The sequence below is a fragment of the Ursus maritimus genome, unplaced genomic scaffold (assembly GCF_017311325.1).
Source record: "Ursus maritimus isolate PB19 unplaced genomic scaffold, ASM1731132v1 scaffold_12, whole genome shotgun sequence".
In the NCBI taxonomy this organism is placed as follows: Eukaryota; Metazoa; Chordata; class Mammalia; order Carnivora; family Ursidae; genus Ursus; species Ursus maritimus.
In genome coordinates, this window is record NW_024423564.1 from 60,815,740 (window position 1) to 60,828,865 (window position 13,126).

General features: G+C 42.8%; 1 protein-coding gene across 6 annotated transcripts in view; it reads left to right on the forward strand.

Annotated features, from left to right (window-relative positions):
• The window catches only part of HSPB11 (heat shock protein family B (small) member 11), a 44,211-nt gene extending 31,117 nt beyond the window's left edge, over nt 1–13,094 (forward strand). For 3 of the 6 annotated variants that reach the window (XM_040627274.1, XM_040627275.1, XM_040627279.1), the window contains exons 6-7: nt 112–155; nt 3,511–4,273. In XM_040627274.1, the coding sequence (XP_040483208.1) occupies nt 112–155; nt 3,511–3,651 (185 nt within the window). In that variant the 3' untranslated portion in view covers nt 3,652–4,273. Of the gene's footprint in view, nt 1–111; nt 156–1,913; nt 2,125–3,510; nt 4,274–9,331; nt 10,222–11,770 lie in introns of those variants that run through there. The other 3 variants (XM_040627276.1, XM_040627278.1, XM_040627277.1) reach the window with 3 other exon arrangements.
• Nucleotides 13,095–13,126: the final 32 nt, after the last annotated feature.

Sequence of the window (13,126 nt, forward strand, 5' to 3'; positions counted from 1 at the left end):
TCTGATCTAACTATAGTTTACCAGACATCGTGTTTTGCTGAACATAAATTTCAGTAGCTATCCTCATGTGTTTTGAACCCTAACTCATTTCTGTTAAATTTGTGTTTTTAGATCTAGTCCACACAGAGGGACAGCTTCAAAATGAAGAAATTATGGTAAGTTGATAATACTTTGTAGAGATAAACATTATCTTTAGCCAGCACGATGTATTTACATTTTAAATCTATCTCCTTAGTCACAAAGTTAATGTATTATAGGTTCTATACCTAATCAACCAAAAGAGAAGGTCGTTCTCAACAATATTATACTCTAAATAAAGCATGCATAAACTAGGCTTTTATCTGCCATTGAATAACAGGATATTCAACAAGGATAAAACAATTCACTTATTTGTTTTTATTTTGTTCATTTTGAAGTATTTACTTGCTTTGCTTTCTTTCATTTGATTCTGTAGGCCTTTTAGAATAGGAATCAAAAAAGGTTGAGATGCCAAAATCGGATGTTAATTTAAGCATGAAAGGACAAGGGAGATTCACATAAGGGGAACTGGAGCATAGGATCAGCAACAAATAAGCCAAAGAGAGACGAGGTGGAAAGAGAACCAGCATTTTTCGACAACATTCCATTGGGCTTTGCTTGTCAAGTGGAATGAATGCCCGTTGATGAGGAAGCTGCTGCCTCATCAGGAGTTTCTCTGTTCCTGCTAGTTTATCAGGCCCTGGGTTTAGACAAACACAAAAAAGTGAAACAACTGAATGTGTGGGCTTTTTTTTTTTTTTTTTAGGTGGTAGTGTTTGTTTAATTAAAGTTTCTCTAAATGAGGCTGAAAGAGAAACCTAGTCCATTAAGTTTCCTTCTTCACAACTTACTGGGTGCTGCTATGATATCCGTGCTTCAAAAGATTCTGTAGGAAGTTTTTGAATGCTATTAATTATCTTCCCCACCACCCAAATGTGCCCAACGACTGGAGAGGCCAGTGGGGGCCAGAAAAATGATTAATTAGACTGAATTTTATCTGCCTGTTTTTCTCCATCTTTACTAATGGGTTATGATTAGTAAGCCTCTGCTAAGTATTTTGTTTCAGGACTCACTGTGAATCAAGGAGCGTTGCAACATTATAGAACATTTGGAAAGTAGTAAGGGGGAGTGGGCAGCTGGAAGTCACCCATGATTTTAGTATCCTGCCACAAGAGCTTTTATTACACTTATTTTCTTCTAGTTGTCAATGTGCGTCACATAGTTATAATAGTAAAAATGAAGAACTTTGTATCTTTTTAAACAATATTATATTACAAGTTTCATAATTGTAATTTTAAAATGAATGTATGAAAATAAGCAAATGTTCACTAATTTCATTTTTCCTCCCTCTGTCATTGTAAGTAATCCTACAGGGGACATCTTACGCATGTTCTCACTACCATGATCTTCACCTTTTAAATTATTCTCTAAGATTAAATTTCAAGGATTGAAATTACTGGATCCATCAGTGTAGACTTATTTATAGCTGCTTTTATATATTGCCATATTGCTTTCCAGAGAAATTATATAAATGTAAAAATATAAAATGTAGTATAGTCAGGGTAGTATAGTCAGAGGAATCATCAAACAAAGGAAGTCTCCTAACATGAAAAATACTTTAGAAAGACACTTTAAAAAAATTATTCAGAAATGTAAAGTGGTGATTTTTAGTTCCACCTGCTATTTTTGCATCAAACCAATGCTGATATTTGCCTGATGATACAGAAGAGCAGCGGTACTGTTATATGCAGCTGGCTTCTCCTCTGAATATTATATCTCATATATTATTACATATTTAGGATATCATTTTTGCATCAAACCCTTTCTTCTGCTAACTGCTATTTAACAGTTAACTAGAATTGCTAAAAGCTTCCATATTGATTTTTCCTTTGCAGACACGAGATGGCCACGCCACTTACTTGAGATTCATTATTATATCAGCCTTTGATCATTTTGCATCTGTGCATAGTGTTTCTGCAGAGGGACTAGCAGTCTCAAATCTTTCTTAGTAATTATAACAAAATGCTCTTGCATGATTTTTTAACAATATATTTATTTAAACATGAAGCTGTCATTGATATGCTTTATTAAAAGGATTTGTATCAATCTGTTTTAGTTTTTATTTTCTCTTCAACATTTTGTGCAAAGGAATTTGGTTCATTAGTCAGGAGTGATGGCCACCATGTGGGCTATAAGAAAGCTCTCACTTCGATATACAACTTAATGAAGGAAATGACTATATATGAAAACTTCACTGATAATACATTGTGTCCTCACGGCATCTCACAGAGTGCCTGTCAGATCTCAGTGCATGAATTTTTTTAGGTTCAGTGCATTAATTTTTTAATTCATTGATTGGACTGATGAAAAGAGCTAAGTGAGCAATATAGACAGTAAATATATGAGTTCAGAAAAGAGAAAGTACTTATGGAAAGGTTTCGTGGAGGCCATGGGACTTGAGTTGGGCCTTGTACAAATAATTTTATTTTTTTCTTTTAATTTTATTTTTGCCCTGATTTGAAAATCTCAAAGAAGAATTAGGAAAAACATAATCTGACTTCCCACAGACAACCATTATTGATATTAGTTGATTTTTTGTATATGTTGGGGAAGTATGGAACAGGATAGGACAGATTAGAGGGAAATAAAACTTTTCTGAATATGCTTTATTATATAGCTTGACTTTTGAAAACATAAGTAACTAATGTAGCCAAACATTAAAACAAAAAAGAAAGTCCAAAATTTTGAAAACAAACAGAAATGTACGAACCTAACTTTATCACAGGTTGATAAACACAAAAGAAACAGTGACATTAGAACATAGTATTTTGTGTATGTCGTTCATTTTAGTTTCCTAAGGCTGCCATAATAATGTACTACAAACTTGATAGCTTATAGTAATAGAAATTTATTGTCTCGCAGTTTTAGAGGCTAGAAGTCAGAAATCAAGGTATTGACTGGGTTTGTTCCTACTGGAGGTTCCGAAGGAGAATCTGTTCCATGCCTCTCTCTTAGTTTCTGGCATTCCTTGGCATTCCTTGGCTTGTGGCACTGTAGCTCCAATTTCTGCCTCTATCATCATATGGCGTTCTGTGTGTCTTCACATCATCTTCCCTCTGTGTGTACCTGTTTCTGTGTATCTTCTCTTCTTTTAAGGACATCAGTCATATTGAATTAGGGCCCGCCCTATTCCAGTATGACCTCATCATAACTAATTACATCTGTAACAGTCATATTTTCAAGTAAGGTCCCATTCACAGGTACCAGGGATTAAGACTTCAACATGTCTTTTCGGAGACATAGTTCAACCCATACCATAATCTGAGTGAAATATGTTTGTGATAGTTAATTTTATGTGTGTCATAGACTGGTCACAATGCCCAGATGTTTGTTCAAACATTCTGAATGTTTATATGTGGGGTATTTTTGGGATGAGATTAACATTTAAATCGGTGGACTTTGAGTAAAGCAGATTGCCCTCCATCCTATCAGTTGAAGACCTTAATAGACCAAAGATTGGCCTTTCCTGGACAAGAAGGAATTCTACCAGTAGACGGCGCTCAGACTTGTGCAACAACAGCTCTTCAGCCTGTCAGCCAACCCTACAGATTTTGGACTTGCCAGACTTCATAATCATAGGAGCAATTTCTTAAACTCAATCTCTCTCACTCTTGCCTCTCTTTCATGGTCTTCGCATATGCATATATACGGTGGGAGGCAGGGGGGCAGTGGCTGTTGCTGCTATAATCCGCTACAGTTATTACTCTGTGCCCCTGATGTGATGCGATATCAGGCACACAGGCCAACCTCTGAAGTCCTTTTGCCAAAATTACTGAGCCTGAATTGAATCAAGTTCTAGAGTTAACTTCTATTTTTCGGGAAATACTGGGGATGGAAAAGCAAGTAAAATGACACCACAGGGCAGCAAACAGACTAGTAGCCATTTTGTAGCTCACCGAAATGCCCAGATCTGTGCCTTTCCTGCACGTGGTGAGATAGACCTCCTGGCCTTCTTCGTTTGGGTAGGGCCATGTGACCAGTTGTGGGCAATGAGATGAGGGGAAAGTGGTAGCGAGGCCTGCATGAGACGCTTCAAAGCTCTTTTCTTTCTCTGTCACGACGGCCAGCAAGATGTTCTGCAAAGTAACTGCTTCACCAGTCTGGGTCTGGAAGTGAGCTGGCGATAGCAGGGAGCAGACGTCTCAGTGTGAGTTGGACATACAGAAGGAAAAATAAAGCTTCATTCGGACTATAACCTGGCCTATCCCGACTGATTCACAGACAAATCTAGAATGTGGCTTATCCTACAGAACAAGTGACCTGGTTTCTTCCATAAATCAGTGGCATGAAAAATGGTATTTAATTAAGGAAGGGGTCCACTCTAGATTCAAAAAGACATAAGAGCCCCCAAAGCCACATGCCATGTGCGGATGTTATTTGGCTGCTGATTTGAGCAAAACAAGCATATTTGAGGGAATATGCTTATGGATTGGGTGTTACTGTTCATTTTGCTAGCTGTGTTACTGGCATTAAGCTTAGGTAAGAAAATGCTCATATTTTTTCAAACATGTATATCGAAGTATAAAGGGGTAAAATGCCCTGATAGCTGGGATTTGCTTTAAAATTCTTAAGCATATTTTTTAAGGGAAAAAGTGTTAGTTGAAACAAGTATGGCAGTAAAGGATTAAATCTGGTTGGTGGATATATGGGACCTCACTGCATGCACCTCTCTGTGTATGCTTGACATTCTTCGTAATAGAAAAATAAAAATCAATAATGCTGCTGAGGGCATCTTTGTGCAAAAATCTTTGCCTGCGTCTCAGATGATTTCCTTAGAGGAGATTCCCAGAAGGGAATTAGTCAAAGTTAGGAACAGTTTTAAGGTTCTTAATACTTCCTGGTAAACCACTTACCAAGATTTGTTGCCCAAATTTACTCTCAGAAAGGTAGGTTTTGGATAAATGGAGGAGAGTAACGTATTTGAAGAGCAATGTTGGTGTGATCGAAGATGTGAGGAGTACTCGGTCCTCAGACACATTTGGGGAGTGATGAATATTTAAGTCTGACTAGGGCAAAGAATAAGACTAAAACCATACATTACAGCCAGATCACAGAGAGCTTTTAATGCTTTCAAATATTTTCCCTTAACACTGGAGCCGGTTAAGGCTTTTGAGAAGGAAGGTGACTTGGAGCAATTGTGTTCATGTTCAATAAAATGAAATGCTAAGGATTTTCTTTTGGCCAACTTCCTAAACTGAAATGTCAGTGATTCTTTGTGTAAGAAACAGTGCTAAGGCTCGCGCTTGCCTGAAGGGATCTCCAGGGGTTGTCTGATTGATCTCTTTGGCACAGGCCTGGTAAAGTATCTCTAAGTCTTCTTTCTCTGTGTCTGTCTTCTGTGGATGCAGAGAACAAGTTATCAGTGTAGTGCTTGTAATACCATGTTATGATCCTTAAAAACAGCATTCTTTCACCTTCGTTTTCCTGGACTTTAAAGATTCACTTCACCTTATAAAAACCTCTCCACGTTTCAGCAATAGGTATAATAAAATGTGGCTTTATCTTTTTTCTTTTTTCTTCACTGCTAAACCCCATCATCTTTTTAAAGTCTCATTTGTCCCCAGTTGGCTTCCTCGATCCCCTTCATCCCTCATTTGGATTTACCTCCACTTACCCACTGACTCCTGACTCCCAACGTGCTGTGTGCTCTGGGGGACCTTTGAGTTTGCCTCCTCTGCCCAGAGGGCTCTTTCCTTAGCTATCTGTACAGCTAGCTTCCTCACGAACTTCAGATCCTTACACAGAATCTCCTCAGCGAGGCCTTCCCTGGCCCCGGGTATCTACAATTACAGCGTCTCATCACCCTTGCCGGTCCGCACCCACACACACCATTGCAACATAAACACATTCAGTCTTCCTTCCCGGTTGTTTGTCTCCTTTGTTCTGGGACTAGCCGCCCTAGGTCCTGTGCTTCAGGGCATCTGGTACCTTACTCGTCTTTTCTCACTACCACTAAAATTCAACTGAGCTTTTTTCCCTTTAATCATATCCCAAGCCTGCTGTGAAAGATGGGGGCAGTGCAGTCTGCTTTCAAGTGTGAGTATCTTGGGTAGGGGCTCAAATGATTGAATCGCCCTCGGCAACCACAACCTTTCAGGGATGGCCCTGCTTATTGCTAACACATATTTTTTTTCTTCTTTATCATATATATCGTGTTTATTGTCTCTTTCCCTCACTAGAATGTAAATTCCACAAGGGCAGGGAATATTTGTTGCTTTTGCTTGACTGTATCCTCAGGCCTTAGAACAGTGCCTGGCACATAGTAGATTTTCAATTAAAATGTGTTGACTGTATCTCTTTATACTATAACATCCTTGAGGAGTTTTTCATAAAGCTAGCTAATAAAATATATACCTTTGGATCACTTACTGTGGGCCAGTGCCTACCACAGTGCCTTGTATCAAGTTTTTACTTTTTTGTTTTTTTATTATTATTTTTTAAAGATTTTATTTATTTGAGAGAGAAAGCACAAATGGGGGTGGTAGGGGCAGAGAGAGAGAAGCAGACTCCCCGCTGAGCAGGGAGCCCAACACTGGGCTCCATTCCAGGACCCGGATCATGACCTGAGCCGAAGGCAGATGCTTAACTGACTGAGCCAACCAGGCACCCCAATTTTTTACTTTTTTAAAAAGTAAATATCTAATGACATTTTAACCATGTGCTCAAACAGGGCAAAGAAATATTGCACAAATGAAAATTCTTGTGTCTCTCACTCATTTATACAGACTTTTTAAAAAGCATTGCTGTTATGACTCCTGTCTCAGGAAGGACCCTCTATGAGGGGCATCCTTTGGGGGCTTCACTTTCTAGGTGATGCTCCAATAGCCCTTTGTAGCTGATAGTGAACCTTCTCAAAAATTACATGTGGCAGTGTGCAAAGTTTTAAACACACACAGCTTTTGACACAAATTGCATTTCTAGAAATGTATTCTAATAATCAGATAAATGACAAGTGCAGAAAGATTGATAGCAATGCTATTTACAGGACAGGAAACTGGAAACAACTATGCATCCATACACTAGAAAGCATATATACAGGGGCACCTGGTGGCTCAGTCATTAAGCATCTGCCTTCAGCTCAGGTCATGATCCCAGGGTTCTGGGATCGAGCCCTGCATCGGGCTCCCTGCTCAGCTGGAAGCCTGCTTCTCCTTCTCCAACTCCCCTTGCTTGTGTTCCCTCTCTCCCTGTGTCTCTCTGTGTCAAATAAATAAAATATTTAAAAAAAAAAGCATATATACAGACAGCAAAGATTATACTTTATAAAGGGATATAAATCATATGTAAATATAAGATGGATACTTCTGGGTAAAGATGGTGGAGTAAAGGGATTTTTACTTCATCCCCTTTCTCAAAACTCATTATTCACAACAAAAGAATTATAAAAAGAAAGAAAAAAAGAATTTCATCTTCAAGGAAATAGTTACAGCCTCTCACTGGAAAGGATTTTCACTAATTACTGTGAAATCAGGATTTTGGTAAAAAGGAAGCTGAGAACTGCCATGCTCTCCCAGAACTAGAGACTTTCTTGAACATGTCACAGACACGAAAGGCTGCTTCAGCAATTTTTTTATTAGACTGAAGCCATCTCAGCCTGCAGGTAGCTTCAGAGGAGGGGGAATGTCCCCAGAGGGCTGAGGTTAATAACCCAGAATGGCTGGGGAGACGGAGCTGAAGGAGAGACAGGCAGGATACACCAAGGAGACTGCTGGGGGAAGCATGGTGAAGGAGGCTGTCTTAGCTCGAGCCGCTGAAACAAATTACCTCAGGCTATGACGCCTGAACAGCAGACATTTATTTTCTCACAGTTCTGGAGACTGAAAGGCCAAGATCAAGGTGCCAGCGTAGTTAGTTTCCCGTGAGACCTCTCTTCCTGGCTTGGAGATGAACACCATCTCCCTATGTGCTCACATGACCTCTTCTCTTCACAGAGCGGGAGAGAGAACTCTCTGGTGTCTCCTCCTCCCCTTCTTCTTCTTCTTCTTCTTCTTCTTCTTTAAAGATTTTGTTCATTTGAGAGAGAGAGAGAGTGAGTGCCAGTGGGGGTGGGGGGCAGAGGAGAGGGAGAGGGACAAGCAGACTTCCCGCCAAACTGGGAGCCTGACCCAGGGCTCCAACCCAGGACCCCAAGATCATGACCTGAGCCAAAGTCAGCCACTTAACTGACTGAAGCACCCAGGCGCCCCTCTCTGGTGTCTTTACTTAAAAGGATAGATCCTCTTGTATCAGTGCCATAGTCTGGCCTCATCTAACCTTAATAACCAGCTCCAGGCCCTGCCCCCATATACAGTCACATTGTGGGTACAACATATGAATTCAGTGCATAGCAGGTGGTGAGAAGGCAGTTGAAGCAGAGAGAGTGTGACTGAAGGAGATTTCTAGGAGCTCCATTGCAAAGGAGGTAATAAACTTAAGAGGGTATTTAAGACAGCCAGTCTGAATGAAAGTTGCAGATTGCCCCAGCTTACTCCTCCTCATCCTTCCACACTCTGTTCCAGCAAATAATAAGCCCCGTTAAAGAATAATCAGAAAAGACCCAGAAGTGGACTGCTTTGGGTCAGTTTCTCTAGAAACAGAGTCTGAAATAGGGACTCTTGTAAGAGTGATTTATTGAGTGAGTGCTCTCAGGAAGCAGGATAAGGCAAGGGGAGAAAGTTAATCAAAGATACGGCTTCAGGGGCGCCTTGGTGGCTCAGTCAGTTGAGCGTCCAACTCTTGGTTTCCGTTCAGGTCATGATCTCAGGGTCGTGGGATGGAGTTTCGCACTGGGCTCCGCGCTCGGTAGGAAGTCCGCTTCAAGATTCTCTCCCTCTGCCCCTTCCCCCCAAAATAAATAAATAAATCTTAAAAAAAGAAAAAGCTGTGGCTTCAGCTGAAGCGCCAGGCTGACCCCGTAGGGTGCTCTGGACCATGAATGGCACCTGAGAGGTGTACTCCCACCCGAGGCAGGGGCCCAGGACTCTGCATGACAAATGCAGCAGTCATGGTCACCCTCAGGCGAACATCATCTCTCAGGAATTTCTGGGTAGCGTAGCTCTTGTTGAGGAACCTTCTCAGGAAAAGGGCGTCTGTGAGCCACTAGCAGCCAACACGCAGAGCAGCTGGCAGCTGGGTGCATCGGCCTGGTTGCGGGGTCCGGGTGGACCACCAACAGCGTCTGCTCTGGCAAGCGCTTCGCAGAGTGTGCTCCCTGAAACGGCAGCCTCTTACCTGAGAACTTGTTAGAAACGCACAGTTCCTATTCCACCCGCAGGTCTGTGGACTCAGAAATACTGAGGTTGGGACCCACGGATCTAGTTTCACAAGCCCTCCAGGTGGTTTTGATGCATGCCGAAGTTTGAGAACCACTGTACTGTAGGGAACTGTAACTGGCAACTAACAAAAGTGGAGGAAAGAAAACAGAAAAGTAAGTGGATACACAACGTAGGTTGCAAGAGAAACTGAGAGAACACAATAATTGAAGCTCATGGTTATCCCTTAACAAGACAAAAAGAGCTCCAAGAAGAGATACAAGGATTTAAAGAAAAACCGATAAGGCACAGAAGATGAACAGCGAGCTGCCAGCACAGAGAAACGGAAGTGAAAAAGAAAACCGTCTCAGAGGTAAAGCCACTTAGAAGCAAAGGGATGATGCTGGTAATTGTAGCAGTCAGCATTCAATTAGGAAAACTACATTGGCTCGAGATCTGTATTTAAAGTAGAGAGGGAACTAATGCAGGGAATTTGTTACAAAATGTTGAAGAGGCTGGGAAAACAAATAGGAGGTGAGGCTGTAACCCAGAGTTGGCACCCGTGAGCCACACCTGCTGTTGACCAGTGGAGTCACCATCACTGTCTCTGAACTGAAGCCACCCCCTGCCTTGGCTGGTGACAGCACAGCCACAGGACCCAGTCCCCTGCAATCTCTCCAGCCGGAAGCAGAAAAAAATGGCTTCTCCCTTCCATCCACCTTCTACGCTCCCACTGGCAGAACCTAGCCAGAAGCTCCCACTGCTTCCCGCTGGCTTCCAGCTCCCTCAAATCCAGAGGAGACAGTGGGCAAATGGGACTGGGTGAGAACCGCCAAACTGTGTCTGGCACAGTAATAAACCCAGTTTCAGAAGAATCCGGGTCAGAGGAGAGAGCTTGAGAAAAATCACAAAATGAAATGGAAAAGAACACAGATTTTTAAAAATAATTACCGAGGGGCACCTGGGTGGCTCGGTCAGTTAAGGGTCTGCCTTCAGGGTGCTGGGATGGAGCCCTATGTCGGGCTCCCTGCTCAGCAAGGAGTCTGCTTCTCCCTCTCCCTCTGCCCCTAACCCTGCTAGTGTTCTCTCTCTCTCAAATAAATAAATAAAAATCTTTAAATTTGTTTTTAAAAAATAAAAAATAGTTATAGAGAAGGTAACAGCTGTGGAAGAACAGGGGATACAACATACCCATAATTCTCCTTCCTGAGTAAGAGAGTAGGATAAAGTACAATAGAAAAGATGTTCAAGGCAACTGAAGAGAATGTCCCTGAAATTAAAAAAAAAAAAATTAAATCTTAGGACCAGAAGAGGATATTGTATTTGCCTTCGTTGTTCAAGCCACCGTAACAAAAATGCCATAGACTAGCTGGCATATAGACAGTAGAAATGTATTTCTTAGGGTTCTGGAGCCTGAAAGCTGAGATCAGGGTGTCAGCAAGGTCAGGTGAGGGCCGTCTTCTGGGCTTGCAGACTTTTTGTATCCTCAGCCGGTGGCAAGGGGCCAGCTAGCTCTCTGGGGCCTCTTTTGTAACAGCACTAATCTCATTCCTAAGGGGTCCCTCGCAGTGGGTGATCCATTCAACGTTCCTCCCGGTCCTACCCTAATACTATCACACTGGGCTTCAGGATTCAGCATATGAATCTGAGGGGACACAAATATTCAGACTACAGCAGTATTACAGGAAATGTTGATATTAGAACAGTCAACACTGGGACTAGGTCTTGGTGAAGGTACTGAATCTCAAGTATGAAGAAAGAATCTGACAGGTCTCCAGGCAGAACAAAAGCAATTCGAGAGCTTGGAGAAATCACTCAGGCTGGCCTCAGACTCCTCCTCTCACAATTGCTAGACAACAACAGAGCAATGTCTGCGAATCTCTGAGGTAAAGAGGCCGAAACAGAAGAGTCTGAATCCCAGCCAGGGATCCTGCGGGCTCCAGACAACAGACTCACGGGTGCAAGCATGTCAGACGTCAGGAAGCACGGCATCCATGTGCCCTTCTGGGTTTTAAGATTTATTTATAAGAGAGAGAGAGAACAAGGGTGAGGGAGAGGGAGAGAGAGAATCTCAAGCAGACTCCCCACTGAGTGCGGAGCCCAACGTGGGGCTCGAACTCAAGACCCTGAGATCGCGTCCTGAGCAGAAACCAAGTCAGATGTTAACTGACTATACCACCCAGGCGCCCCCATGTGCCCTTCTTGAAAAAACTACTTGAGACTTTCAATGATGTCATCTATATGGCAGAATAGGTATCCGGAATCCTTCAGTTGACAGCTAAGCACGCTGCCTAGTTCGCACACCTGTGAACTTCATGGCTCAGCTTAGCAGAAATGAAATCGTCTGCGGCCAGTTTGGCAGAATTAGAGTCCAAACCTTCGAAGCATCCTGCACAGTTCTGTTCCACCTCTGCCATGCGGGTTTCCCCACAAATGTCCTTTTCCCTTCCCATGCTCTCCAGGTTCCCATCGCAGACTGTGGAAGGCCTGGGCCTCCTCGAAGCCCCAGCCCAACGTCACCACCTCCACCAGGCTTTCCCAGTCCCACCCAGCGCCACGGGAGTGCCCTTCCCTCCGTCCTCCCTGAGCAGTGAGTCTTTATCTCAGCTGTCCCCCATCATACTCGCTTTGCATTACGGTCATTGCCATGGATGCCTAGTCCCCCGTGAGGGTAAGCTGGACCCTGTCCATCTGTGCATTACTCAGCACCCAGTAAGGGATCCGTGCTCAATGAACGTCTGAAGCATTCAACTGAACAGAATTGACTTGGAACGCTTCGGGTCTATTTTAACATTCTGAAAACTCCTCCGTTCCAGCGGCTATTGTCCACCGAAAACTGGGAGCTTTGTGTGCATTTATAGGCATGAATCGGGGGACCATCTGAGGAGTGATTCAGAGGACCATGGGCTTATCCGCTGTCTCCTTTTATGGAATTGGGGCTTAAGAAGGACCGTGCCCGGCTGCGCTGCAGTCCCACTGTGTGCGCAGCTACTCTCTCTCGGGGTGCCCGCGCAAACTCGTGCCTGCGTTGCTTTGGCAGGATGAGGAATTTTTATTCAGCGTCCCTACTGTGTGCCTTCGCACCCTCTCCCACTCCCTAAAAAGGGGGCCCAAGGAGGCAGTTTGGAGCGACTCATAATAATAATAGTCAGCCTGTCCATGGCATTTTCTCCAAGGCAGGCGGGGTTCTGAGTGTGTTCCTCACAAATCCCCCATGCAGCAGGCACTGCTCGTATCGCATTTTATAGTTCGAGAGACCAAGGCAGCCGAGCCGAAGTCGCACAGCAAGCTGAAGTTAGAGATGGGGTTCGAATCTTGGCTTATTACTAGTTCTGAGACCTTCCACAAATCCCCCACTCCGAGCCTTGATTTCCCATCTATAAAATGGGGATAATAATCTCCTCTTTGCAATGTATAAAGATTAGATGACTTAACATATCTGAACATGGGTGCCTGGTAGATGATTAATGATAAGTTTTTGAAAAAGAATTAAATAGCAACATGAATAGTGTTAACATTGCAGCCACGAAGGCAGAGCCAAGGAAGATGTGTTTTCATGTTAGAAAAATGTCTCCCAAGCCCATTCTTTTATGTTATGTTGTGAAGGTAGTTTGATTCCTCTGTGAAACATTCTTCAGCAGGAGTTCACAAGACAAAGGGACATTTGATATGTAACCCACGGAGAATGAATGTTCTTCCCACCAAATGAGGCACTTCCAAGCATATGGTATTTTTGCTGATCAGATTACACTGACTATAAGGCAAGATAAAATAGGCTGACACAAATTGGAAAAGAAAATGTAGAGATCACACTGAAG